The sequence below is a fragment of the Sus scrofa genome, chromosome 5, assembly GCF_054392235.1.
Source record: "Sus scrofa isolate SSC_HxYL_T2T_F1_AM1 chromosome 5, Sscrofa_HxYL_maternal_Yorkshire_Landrace_v2.0, whole genome shotgun sequence".
Taxonomy (NCBI): Eukaryota; Metazoa; Chordata; class Mammalia; order Artiodactyla; family Suidae; genus Sus; species Sus scrofa.
In genome coordinates, this window is record NC_139387.1 from 55,494,422 (window position 1) to 55,506,603 (window position 12,182).

A 12,182-nucleotide genomic window follows, 5' to 3' on the forward strand; every position below is an offset into this window, starting at 1 on the left:
AAATAATGTATCTACATGTATGACTGGGTCACTTTGCTGTACAGCAGAAATTGGCACAATACTGTAAATCAACTATACTTTAAAAATTTTTTAAAAATATTTTTGTGTCTGATAGGTGGAAAATGGTTATCTTGGTGCAGTTTTAATTAATTTTTTCTTATTTGATGTAAGGTAGAATAGAATATGTTCTTCAGTTCACCTAAGAAATTGATTCCATTTCTACACTTTTATAGTTCTCCTAATGTGGCACCCATATCTCAAGATGAATTTTCCTTGATTTTTTTTTTTTTTTTTTTTTTGGTGAGAATGGAAGCTTATGCTTCTCATGAGTGTCAACCTCAGTGATATCTCCCAGGGAATGGTTAAGAATAACCACTTTATTTTCAGATTCAAACCACAGAAAAGGATCTAATATATTATGTAGTTAATTTCTGCCTCCTAAGCAGACCATCACTAATTGGTCCATCCTTTTTTCTTTTTCCAGTCTTTTTAGGGCTGCACCCATGGCATATGGAAGTTCCCAGGCTAGGGGTCAAATTGGAGCTACAGCTGCCGGCCTACACCACAGCCACAGCAACACTGGATCCTTAACCCATTGATCAAGGCCAGGGATCAAACCTGTGTCCTCATGGACGCTAGTCAGATTTGTTTCCATTGAGCCATGACGGGAACTCCAATCAGTCCATCCTTTGAACCTAGTAGATTCTAATTAGGATTCTGAGAATTTCCTAATAGGTGATGCCACATCTGTGTCACAGTTGAGACTCAGCTGTGTCTGATCAGTCCTCGCCATAATGAAATATTTAAGTTCCATTAAAAGATACTGTAATTTTTATTCTAAACAGAAGTAGGGAAAAGTTGGTTACTTGTTATGTATGAAGGCCAGGGTCACCTCTTGGACTTCTTTTTTCCAGACTATGTCTTCAAAATTCCTTTATAAAAACAATATTACTGAGCCCCTGAGGATAGTTACTACACTAGCTTGCAGGTTTGCTTAGTCTTTTAGAACGGAAACTATGCTTGAACCCTCTAACAGCTTACCTTCGGTCTTTATCACAGCAGAAGCTGATCTTTCCTCCTCTTTCTCACAGAGCGGTTTGCAGTCAAGGTCACCAGAAGCCATACTCAACATTTCCGATCCAGAATCTAGCATCAGGAAGGAACGAATATCATGAATACTATGCAAAAGGATTATTTGCTTATGTTCTTTTCATTTGCACACACCTCACCAGGTCACAAAACAGCAAGCTTGTAATTATAACACTAGCAGTCTATTTTTATATCATTTCCAATACTCACCACTTGAAGTTACAGTACTCTCTGTGGATGAAGTGTGTGCAGGAGATGGTAGGGTAGAACAATCCCTGTTAAAAGCGTAAAAGAAAATTTTTAGAGTGTCAGTTCCAAAGAATTATCTTAGAAATTAACTGAACATGCACCCAAATTCACACACACAAACAAACAAGCAAACCTGGGCTGCGGCAGGCTCTCGGAATACAAGCGTTCAACACCATCCTCCTTAAGGAAAAAAAGGAGACACAAGTTTAACAATTTGATATTTTCCATTCCAGAGATGTTTTGCTAAGTAAATAGTTTTCTACAATTTTAAATGAACCATATTTACTTTGCTCTTTTTGGGGAGGATACAGGAATGGGATGGTATAGGGCAGATTGACATACATACTTTCTCAAAGCTGTACTTGTACCAAAATCCAAGTTTAAGTATACTTACAAGTCCAATATTTAAAGAAAACCTGATAAGTTCTTGGGTAAAACAAATTTTAAACTTAAAGGGCAGATAGAGATTATATCATGAACTTAAGTCTTCTTTAAACAGAAGATTCTAGGTGGCATAAAATGACATTTCTATTTATGGAAATACTACTCAACCTAAAACTTTTGACCTGTGGATTTTAAAATGGTTCTCAATTTTTGAGCTAGACACATAATCCATTTTAAGCTTAATCCAATTCTCAAGGATCTGAGGGATTTACATCTATGTCAGCCCCTGTTACTTAGGGCTCAAAAAGAGCTTAACAAAATTGTGGTCCCAGCCTGCCAAGGCAGGTATTTCAAAGTCTCATTTGAGCTTCTTAACCTCTACCAAGAGTTCCTAACTTGGGGGGAACTTGAAAGCATTAGGCTTGATTAGTTCACTTATTCTCTTTCAAAAATATAGTTGATACATAGATTTGTCTTGAATAAAAAGCTTTTCTAATAAGTCTATTTTAATAATTATTTGGTTTATTTAGGAAAATGAATTAAAATTTAATGAATGAAAGTTTTGTACATGTCAAAAACTTCCACAGACCATGCAAAAATGAAGACATTTAAATATTACATAATCAAACGTAGAACTTAACTGCCACAACCAGCAACAGGTCTCAATGAAGGGATGCTGTGTATCATAGAATATTTAGCATATATCCAAAATAATACTGACTCTAGTTACAGAAAGGTAAAGGCTTAGCAAGAGTTTGCTGACCATGTAGTTGTCCAACAAAACGAAACAGCTTACATCTGTTCAGCATAAAATTTACAAAAGCCGGAGTTCCCGTCATGGCTCAGTGGTTAACGAATCCGACTAGGAACCAAGAGGTTGTAGGTTCAATCCCTGCCTTTGCTCAGTGGGTTAATGATCCGGCATTGTCTGAGCTGTGGTGTAGGTTGCAGACGCATTGCTGTGGCTCTGGCGTAGGCCCATGGCTACAGCTCTGATTCGACCCCTAGCCTGGGAACCTCCAAGTGCTGTGGGAGCGGCCCAAGAAATGGCAAAAAGACAAAAAAAAAAAAAGTACAAAAGCTCTTTCATGTATCATCTCATCTAATTCTCCCAATAACTTTATGGAATGGGTTTCGGGGAAAAAAAGCGGGGGAGTTATTTATTTCAGGTAAGCAAAGTAAAGTTCCTGTTGTGGCTCAGTGGGTTAAGAACACAACTAGGATCCGTGAGGATGCAGGTTCGATCACTAGCTGTGCTCAGTGGGTTAAGGATCTGGCATTGCCATGAGCTGCAGAGTAGGTTGCAGATGTGGCTTGGATCCCACATTGCTATGGCTGTGGTGTGGGCCAACAGCTGCAGCTTGGATTTGACCCCTGGTCTGAAAACTTCCACACATCTCTGATGCGGCCCTAAAAAAAAAAAAGAAAAAAAGCCAGTGAATAAAGCAATTTCCCCAGAGTATTCAGAATGATGGTGTCAGCCTCTAAACCCCAATCAGACTAAATATAGTGTCCTCTTCACTGTAAACAGAACTGTTGCTAAGCTACCCTCTGGCTTTTGGAGAGCCAAAGACTTCCCAATTATTTCCTCGGGTAGTTGTTTTAAATATTAAACTTTTAAAATGCTCACCTCAAATGTTTCAAAAAGTCTACATACTTGCACGGCAAATATTGACACCTAATCCTCCTGTATGTAAATGTGGGACAATCTTCTCATTTATTTCATTTTGTCTCTGCTTTAAATGTTTCTATGTCAGACTACATGGGACTGAAGCCCCTTGTACATCAGTTTAATTCAACAACTTTCATCAAAGGCCCAGATTGTGCCAGAAACAGCAAGAGGCTCTTTCCGGCCCCAAACAGAAAGACTGAAGACACCAAAAACACAGTCCTTGTCCTAGAGGAGCTCAGAGGCCAGAAGAGAAGACAAATACATCAAACACATACTTTATATATTATAGGCAGCACTCCACAGGAAAAGTCATATGCACAGAACAGGGTGGGGTAATGTCTGAATTAAATTTTGAAGAGAAATTGTACCTTACACTCTAAATAATATTGGCCCTATTCTTAAAATATTTAAATACAGTTTATTCATAATTATTATATGCTTATTTAACTATCTGTTCCCCATGTATGTATACATATATGAAATGAAGGTATGAAAAGAGGAAAAAATTAAACATCCCTCAGTTTCATTGAATATCCTACTTTGTAAAAGTCAAAAAGGATTGATTCTTTAAATAGAAAAATCAGGCCTATTTTAACACTCCACAACGTAAAAGTTTGTTATTATGTATGGCTTGAAATAACACTTGTTAGTGTGCTATAATTAATAATGTATATAATAATTATATTGCATTAACTAAAAAGTTAATTTTGTCAGAAAAAGATTTCTTCTTATACCAGAGTCATGGATACTTTTACTTGAATTTAAGAAGTATGAAAGAACACACAGTTATTTTCTATTCCATTAAACTGATTTCCATTTCTATTCCATTAAACTGGTAAGAGAAAAGGAAACATTATTTCTGTAAACTTTTTTTAAAAGTCTGACTATTATTGAAAGTCAAAATAATAAATAGAGTAAAAATACAGTTTTGCCCCCATTATATTAAAAATGAGTCTCATTTGCCATAAAGCTCTATGTAAAGCCCTTCTTTTGTCCTATACTTTATGTGTGAAACCTTTTGGTAAACACAAAACATTTCTTAATTAACAGTTCTGTGATTATGGAGAAATGTCCTATACTTAGTATCTATACATTATTACATTGTTCTGGAACAGATGTAAGGATAATGAATATTCTTAGATACTATTCCCAGTTCATTAATCTTTTATAATGATCAAAAATCAACACGATATACCACATGTCTCAATCTTATATCGGTCTAATAGTTTTTTCCTTCTTTACAAGAAGAATCAGACAAAAGAAGAGGGTTCTTTTTTTTCCCCAAATTTAGGATCATAGTTAATGAAATTCAGAAATATAGCTCCTCAGGGTGTCTGTGCGTGTGAAGTGGACGTGGGAGATAATTCAGCAATTACTTCCTACGAATGGGCTCTTTTCCTCCAGTTTGAAAAGTCACCCCTATTCAAACCAGCATCCCAAATCCACAGAACTGAATACATACAACAACTGGAGGACCTGGGCAGGTCATTAAAAGGATCATCTACTGGATGTTATTTTTGAATCAAGGAAAATCAAGAAACTGACTAAAAGCAAGACAAAGAAAGTTCAGAAGAGAGACTTACTTGAGAGAAGCTTGGCTCAAGTCAATGCATGTACCACATGCTGCAGCACAGAGCAGGAAGCATGTTCTTCCTGTTTGAGCCATTCAAATATCGACCTGCATAACATTTACATGAAAATCCGTGGTCCGGCCCATTTGCTTTTGACAGTAAAAGTCAAAAGTAGGGTGGGGTAGCCAATGTACTCACGGAACAAAGTGAAACATTCTCCCACGGGCTGGGTCAGCAAATGCAGAACACACACACACACACACACACACACACACACACTCCCAGCAGTGTTATTTTAATATTTAGATAGAAAAATACGAAGGACAATATGAAATAACTTCTAGGATATTAATAAGGGTAATGACTAGGCCTAGATAATCTCCCAGGATTACTCTTTTAGGTGAAAGTTTATTTTATCCATAGATTTTTACGACCAGAAACTCTTCCATTAATAAACATTCATGTTACAAATGCATTATTTTTAGATCCATTTTAGATAATTGACGCTACTCAAATAAATGAATATGATTTTCTGAGAAAAGAAGAAAAACTGAACAAAGGGAGTCTATATAAACTTATTTCACTCCAACTTAAAAAAAAAAAAAACAAACCTCTAACTTGGAGTTGGTTTCAATGTTCTAAAAAGAAAAGAAAGTAAAATTTTAAGTCAAAAGATGATAATTGCTGTAACCTAAATAAACCTAGATTTCTTCACAAGTTTTTTTTTTTTTTTCAACCTCTAACTAAAAGGACACCACACCTTCAGACACACCCACCACTTTGAGGTTCATTTGTAACACAGTTATCAGCCAATGTCTACATGTCCCAATTTTGCAAATGGCAATGTTATTTATTCTCCAAGGTTATTTAAGCTGTACCCATACACAGCTTGAGAGAACAGGACAGACAAAGGCCAGAAAATCTTCTGAGATACTTTAAAATTGATTCTGTCCTTTGCTTCATAAATCACCTTTTCCTAGTGATAGTATATCTTAGGCAAAAATGTGTAATAACATGAAGGTGACCGCAAAGGGATGAAAAGACACTTAATATTTAGCATATGTGATTTTTTGGTAACAGCCAAAGGGAAAGCAGAAATTCATCTGCATGTGCCCTGACTATATCTTCTGCATTTCACACTGCTAAGCAATTTTTTTTTTTTTTTTTTTGGTCTTTTTAGGGACACACCCAAAGCGCATGGAAGTTCCCAGACCAGGGGTCGAATCAGAGCTGTAGCTGCCAGCCTGCACCACAGCCACAACAACGTCAGATCCAAGCTTGCATTCGTGACCTACACAGCAGATTGTGGCAATGCCGGATCCTTAACCTACTGACCACGGCCAGGGATTGAACCACATCCTCATGGATACCCGCTGAGCCACAACAGGAACTCCCACACTGCTAAGAATTCTAATGCTGGGTGATAGCCATGGCTGTTATTTTCTGATTGTTTACTGTGAACCAGGTAATTTACAGGTGTTATAAAGTATACTGTCAGGGTTAGAAATGAGATTGGAGTAGGTGGTGGGGAGAATCAGTTTCATTGTCGTAGAATGCTCACAAAAAGCTTTAATTCTTGGGATGCTTGCAGACACACACAGGTACCTAATCACATGTCCAGTTTTCCAAAGGCCCAGAAGCCCTTCAGTTGCAGCGAATAAAGAGAAAAAGATAGATTATATGGCAAGACAACTGAGCCCCAGAGAGAAACTGCCAAAAGTGAGGAAGAAGTGAGGAGGCTGGGCCAAGTGAACAGCTGGGTCCAGCTACCAAAGGGAGCAGTAAGACCCCATTCAATGCACCTGTGGGAGCCTGTGCACCATCCAGCCCCGCTGGATTATGCATTTGCCTTGAAAAGTAGAGGAGAATCTTAACAACCGCATCACAAGGAGTCCACCCAACACCACAGTAGGATCCTGCTCTGAAAGGGCTGAAACAAGAAGGCAGAGTCATCTCCCTGCTGACAGAGTGCTGGGGGGAAATCACCAAGGGTCTTGACAAAGAGATCCCGGAAGGTCAGCAGTGGAACAGGCAGGACCTGCGGGCCGTGAAGACAAGGCCTGCAGAGATGTGAGTGCTGAAACCGATTGCCTTCCCCCGCAGTCTCTCAGGAGGTTAAGTATCCTTCCCTAGAATCCACTCGTTGGTGGGGCCGGGAGGACACTGGGAAATACTGGTATGCATCTAGAGACTCTTGGAATATTGAGAAAGAACCCCATGAAACAAAAAGGCCTTCCTATTCATCACCAAGTGGGGAAACCAGAGCCCTGAGATTTGTCTTTCCTCTAAGTATGACCTACTTGGTTTGTTTCCATGGACTGATTAGGCTAGAACTTAGCCGATGCAGATATATATAAGTATATGCGTATACATAATATACGTATATGTGTATGTGAATTTTCAAAAGAACTCTGCAAAGGAGTATCTCTGTTTCACAAGGGAAACAAGCAAACTGAAAGAGATTAGGCTATGTGGCAAAGTTCACACAGCTATTAAGTAAGAAAACCAGCTTAAACCCAGACCTGCTTAATTCCAAAGTCTATGCTATGCAGCTAAAAATTCTAAGTCATTACTGGGAACTATTTCAAATACAAAAGTAGACAGAATAGAATAATTACCCTTTGTGTGCCCATTATGCAGATTCAACAATTATCAACCCATGGCCCAACTCGTTTCACCTATACTGTCCACTAAACCTACCCCAGCATTGTTTTGAAGCCGTCCCCAGATACTACATACATTTCTTTCATAAATATCTTAGGCTGAGTCTCTAAAAGACAAGGGCTGGAAATAATTTTTTTCCTTTTTTCCTTTTTTACACTAAAATATCCCAAATAAATAGATTTCACTGGGTCAGTAAAGTAGCTCTCTTCTCCCCAAGAATATCCCAAACTGGACCCCAAATTATTTTATTAAGGGATATATGCTTTTTGAGCTATTAATCTTGCTAAGAGTCCTTTGCTTAGTCCCAAATCCTTTTATGAATACTGATGTTCACTCTTATCTCATACTGTGCTTTCTGAAAATGAAGCTAGAATATAGCTTCTTCTATGAGGATAAAAAATAAATCTTGGGTTCTCAGGAACACGAGTCAGAAGGCAATAGGGCAAGACTGTCAATTCAACACATTCACTGAGTATTCACTTTCAACGTTCTAAATAGAACCCTGCAGAGAGTACAAAAATAAATAAGTAAACAGGCACTGAACAAAGAGTAATAGAGCAGCAACTGTAGACCGTCATCCAGGTGCTAGAGGCACATTGGTTAATGGCCAAACAAAGGCACTCTTCACCAAGTTTATAATCTGGAACACATATAAGAAAACAAAGAACTATAATGTAACCAAAATATAGGTGACAACGAAAAGAGGACAGAGTTATTGGGGTCTAAAAGAAAAGAGTGAACTTACTTTCTCCTGAATGGGATAGTTGAGAAATGAAGCTGAGGCCAGAAAGATAAGACTTTTGCATAGTTGCAGAGAGGTAGAACCAGGGAGAAAAACCTTATCTTTTGACTTCTAATCCATCATGATTTCCATCTCAAGAAGAACTAGAGATGCTTGACGCTAAACATTTCTTGCTACCATAAGAAAACCTTTATGGAATATCTGGTTTTTGAAATGGACCTTGACAGTCAAATAGAATTTGACAAATAGAGAATTGTACAGGGTTCTGGGCAGAGAACACAGCATCAAGAGCCAGGTATGATATCTTCTGACAATGCAGACCACCTGGTTTGGCTGACATTTAGGGACAACAATGAAGGTAGTGATGGGAAAGGATGGAACGTTAGGTTTCAACCAGACTAGAGAGTAGCTTGCATACTCAATCCAGTTGTTTGTTATGATGGCTCTCAAGAGTGAAAAAATTCTGGTAGTCTGAAGCTGAAGAGTTAAGAAAACACAATGATTTATGGGTCACTGGGATAAACATGGATTATGTGTTTTGTCATCTTAATTTCGTATTTCATTCTAATTCCCTGTACTTGTTATAAAAGAGAGTGCTTAGATACGCATTATCTATGGAAAGCATTCTACTGGTTTAAGAGATGGGCATGGGGGGCGTGAAGGGGTAGAAGATGGGGGTCTACTCAAGAGACAGGCATGAGGGAGTGAGCGGGCATTGCATGGATTCCTCAATGGGCCAGGAACAGTGGGAAGTGTTGGGAACCCCACAGAGTGGAGCTAACTGAGCAGTTCCTGGGGACAATGGAAGACATCCACAGCAGGAAAACCTTCAGCATACCCCTGCATTTCCACAGGAGCTTTTGACAGGAGCTTGTCTTGTGATCTGTTTGCTCCTACCTCTTAATGAGTGTCAAGACCATAGACAAAATAACTCAGTCACACACCCTGATGAGAATGGATTAGAAGGTCCTTTTAGACACATAAGGCAGACATTTCTTAGTCAAGACACTACTTTCAAGGTACCAGTGAGTAAGCATTATGATTGAAATGTCTAAGTTCATGTTCTAAGAGGAACTGAAAGATGGGATTAACCTCTGAAGCTAGACAAACCTGAAATTATTTTTTTTTGTCTTTTTTTTTTTTTTTTTTTTGTCTTTTTTGTTGTTGTTGTTGTTGTTGCTATTTCTTGGGCCGCTCCCGCGGCATATGGAGGTTCCCAGGCTAGGGGTTGAATCGGAGCTGTAGTCACCGGCCTACACCAGAGCCACAGCAACGTGTGATCCGAGCCGCGTCTGCAACCTACACCACAGCTCACGGCAACGCCGGATCGTTAACCCACTGAGCAAGGGCAGGGACCGAACCCGCAACCTCATGGTTCCTAGTCGGATTCGTTAACCACTGCGCCACGACGGGAACTCCACAAACCTGAATTTAAATCCCAGGTCTGCTACTTATTAGTTGAACTCTCCTGGTTAAGTTGTTTAAGCTCTCTGAACTTCAGTTGCCTCATCCGTAAGAGCAAAGAATACTTAACCATTCAGAGTTGTGGAGAGATTTAATAACATGGCCTATAGAAATGTTTTCCTACCAATACCTGGTGCATAACTGATGTTTCTTCCTTCTCCCTTCTTGGTAAAATCCGTACCAGATAAAAAGGAAATTACTAATAAGAAAACATCCTGTAAGCTTCCAAGTGCAACTTCCTTTATTAAAACTTTATAAGAACTGCTAAGTAATAACAAAATAGATTCATTTCCTTTTTCTTTCCTTTTCTTAGCTACATTGGATAAAAGAACAGAAAAATGTCAGATACACTTAAAAGGAAGAACTCATATAACTCAATATAACTCATATAACTCAATATAACTCATAATGTATGTAACTCATGTAACTCATAATATATAACTCATATAACTCAATTTTAAAGATAACCTCATATTTTTAAATTGGCGACAGTTCTGGGTTGACCTATCTCTAAAGAAGATACACATATGGCCAACAAGTACATAAAAAGATGTTCAATATTAGTTGTCATTAAGGAAATGCATATCAAAACTACATAGAGATACCACTTCAAATCCACTAGGATGGCTATAATCAAAAAGACAGACCAGTGTTGACAAGGATGTGGAGAAACTGAAATCCTCAAACATTACTGGTAGGAATATAAAATAGTGTAGCCACTTCAGAAATCTATTTTGCAGTTTCTCAAAATGTCAGTCAGAGTTACCATGTAGTGCAGCAATTCTACTCCTAGGCATATACCCCAAAGAACCAGAAGTGTATGTTCACACAAAAACTTTTGCACTAATGTTCAAAGTGGCATCATTCACAATAGGCAAAAATCAGAAACAACCCAAGCACTTATCAATGGTGAATGGATAAAGAAAATGTGGTATACTCACACACTGCAATGTTATTCAGTCATAAAAAGGAATGAAGTACTGATAACATGCTACAACACAGATGAACCTTGAAAACACTATACTAAGTGAAAGAAGCCAGTCACAAGAGATCACACATTGTATTATTCAGTTATATGAGATTTCCAGAATAGGCAAATATATAGAGGCAGAAAGTAGATTAGTAGCTGTCTAGGGCAAGAATGGGGGGCGGGGGGACGGAGGCGGGAAGTAGAGGGGACTAGGGACAAACTGCTAATAGGTATGAGGTGTCTTTCTAGGGTGATCAAAATGTTCTAAAGTTGATTGTGGTGATGGTTGCACAACCCTGTGAATATTTTTTTAAAACATGTAATTGAACCATTTAAATCGATGAATTGTTTGGTATGTGAATTGTATCATAAAAAACCTTTTTGGAAAAAAAAGGAAGAATGACGGAATTCTAGATTCTGGAACAGAACTATCTGCTCCATTTGACTGAGAAGCACATGTCGCTCAGGCACAGACTGCTAACCAAGGAAGGCCCTCCAGATACATCTCCCTGATCTGGGAAGTTCGCCTAAGTGGCTTCAGTTACTCAATACGCTCTTCTTGGGGAAAGAAGAACCTTTAGCACCTAAATGCAGCAATGGGTGCTCCTTGGGCATCGCTCTACTTTGTACAGCAAAGTAGCAGAACCTCAAAGATTATCTAGACTTAATCTTGATTCATAGAGAGTCAAGGAGACCTGAGACTGCTTAACAGCACGTGGTGAATTTAAGTCCCAAAGCAATTTGCCTCTCAAACAAAAAGTTCAGCACACTTCACCAAAGTCTCTTTTTGCTTCTAGATCCTTGAGTTTATAATATAGAAAGGGTAGAAAGCCCCCCTGAATGCCATGTAAGGTTGACATTTCATCACGTATCTGAATTGTTAAGGCTTATGCTTGCCATAAGAGTCTTCATGATACTTAAACAAACAAAAAACAAACAAAAAACAAAACAAAATGAAACAAAAATATCGAGGAAGACTAGGAAACAGGAGTGCTAAAAACGAAGTTGAAATATAGTCCAATACTCACTTCCATACTTGGGTCATTACTCATCCTGATGCAACCTGGAAAATCTGTTCCTGGGGGGGGGCCGGCTGTAGGGCCTGGGCACCTGGCAACAGAAAGTAAAGTTCCTCACTACAGGTGGGAAAACTGCAAATTGCAGCAGATAGCAATCTATCACATAGTTCCCCTTCCCCATCCCAGTTTTACCAAATTTCTAATTAAGCTCATGTCTCAAGGGATCATAAGGAAGAGCTCCAAGTTCCATCAGAGACAGGTTATAACCACAGAGAATCTAGCCCAAAATGAAAATAAGGTATTTGCAATTCAAAGTCTTGCTTCCTAACCCTCAACACAGAAAGGAAAGTTCATTGGG

The 12,182-nt window shown here is 38.6% G+C and overlaps 1 protein-coding gene across 27 annotated transcripts in view; it reads right to left on the reverse strand.

Annotated features, from left to right (window-relative positions):
• IRAG2 (inositol 1,4,5-triphosphate receptor associated 2) overlaps positions 1 to 12,182 on the reverse strand; it is a 124,674-nt gene that overhangs the window by 30,105 nt on the left and 82,387 nt on the right. For 17 of the 27 annotated variants that reach the window (XM_084956525.1, XM_084956529.1, XM_084956523.1 and 14 more), the window contains 4 exons: positions 11,834 to 11,915; positions 1,472 to 1,518; positions 1,300 to 1,364; positions 1,042 to 1,146 (listed from right to left, as the gene is read on the reverse strand). In XM_084956525.1, the coding sequence (XP_084812651.1) occupies positions 1,042 to 1,146; positions 1,300 to 1,364; positions 1,472 to 1,518; positions 11,834 to 11,915 (299 nt within the window). Of the gene's footprint in view, positions 1 to 1,041; positions 1,147 to 1,299; positions 1,365 to 1,471; positions 1,519 to 4,977; positions 5,017 to 5,576; positions 5,604 to 11,833; positions 11,916 to 12,182 lie in introns of those variants that run through there. The other 10 variants (XM_084956518.1, XM_084956515.1, XM_084956517.1 and 7 more) reach the window with 3 other exon arrangements.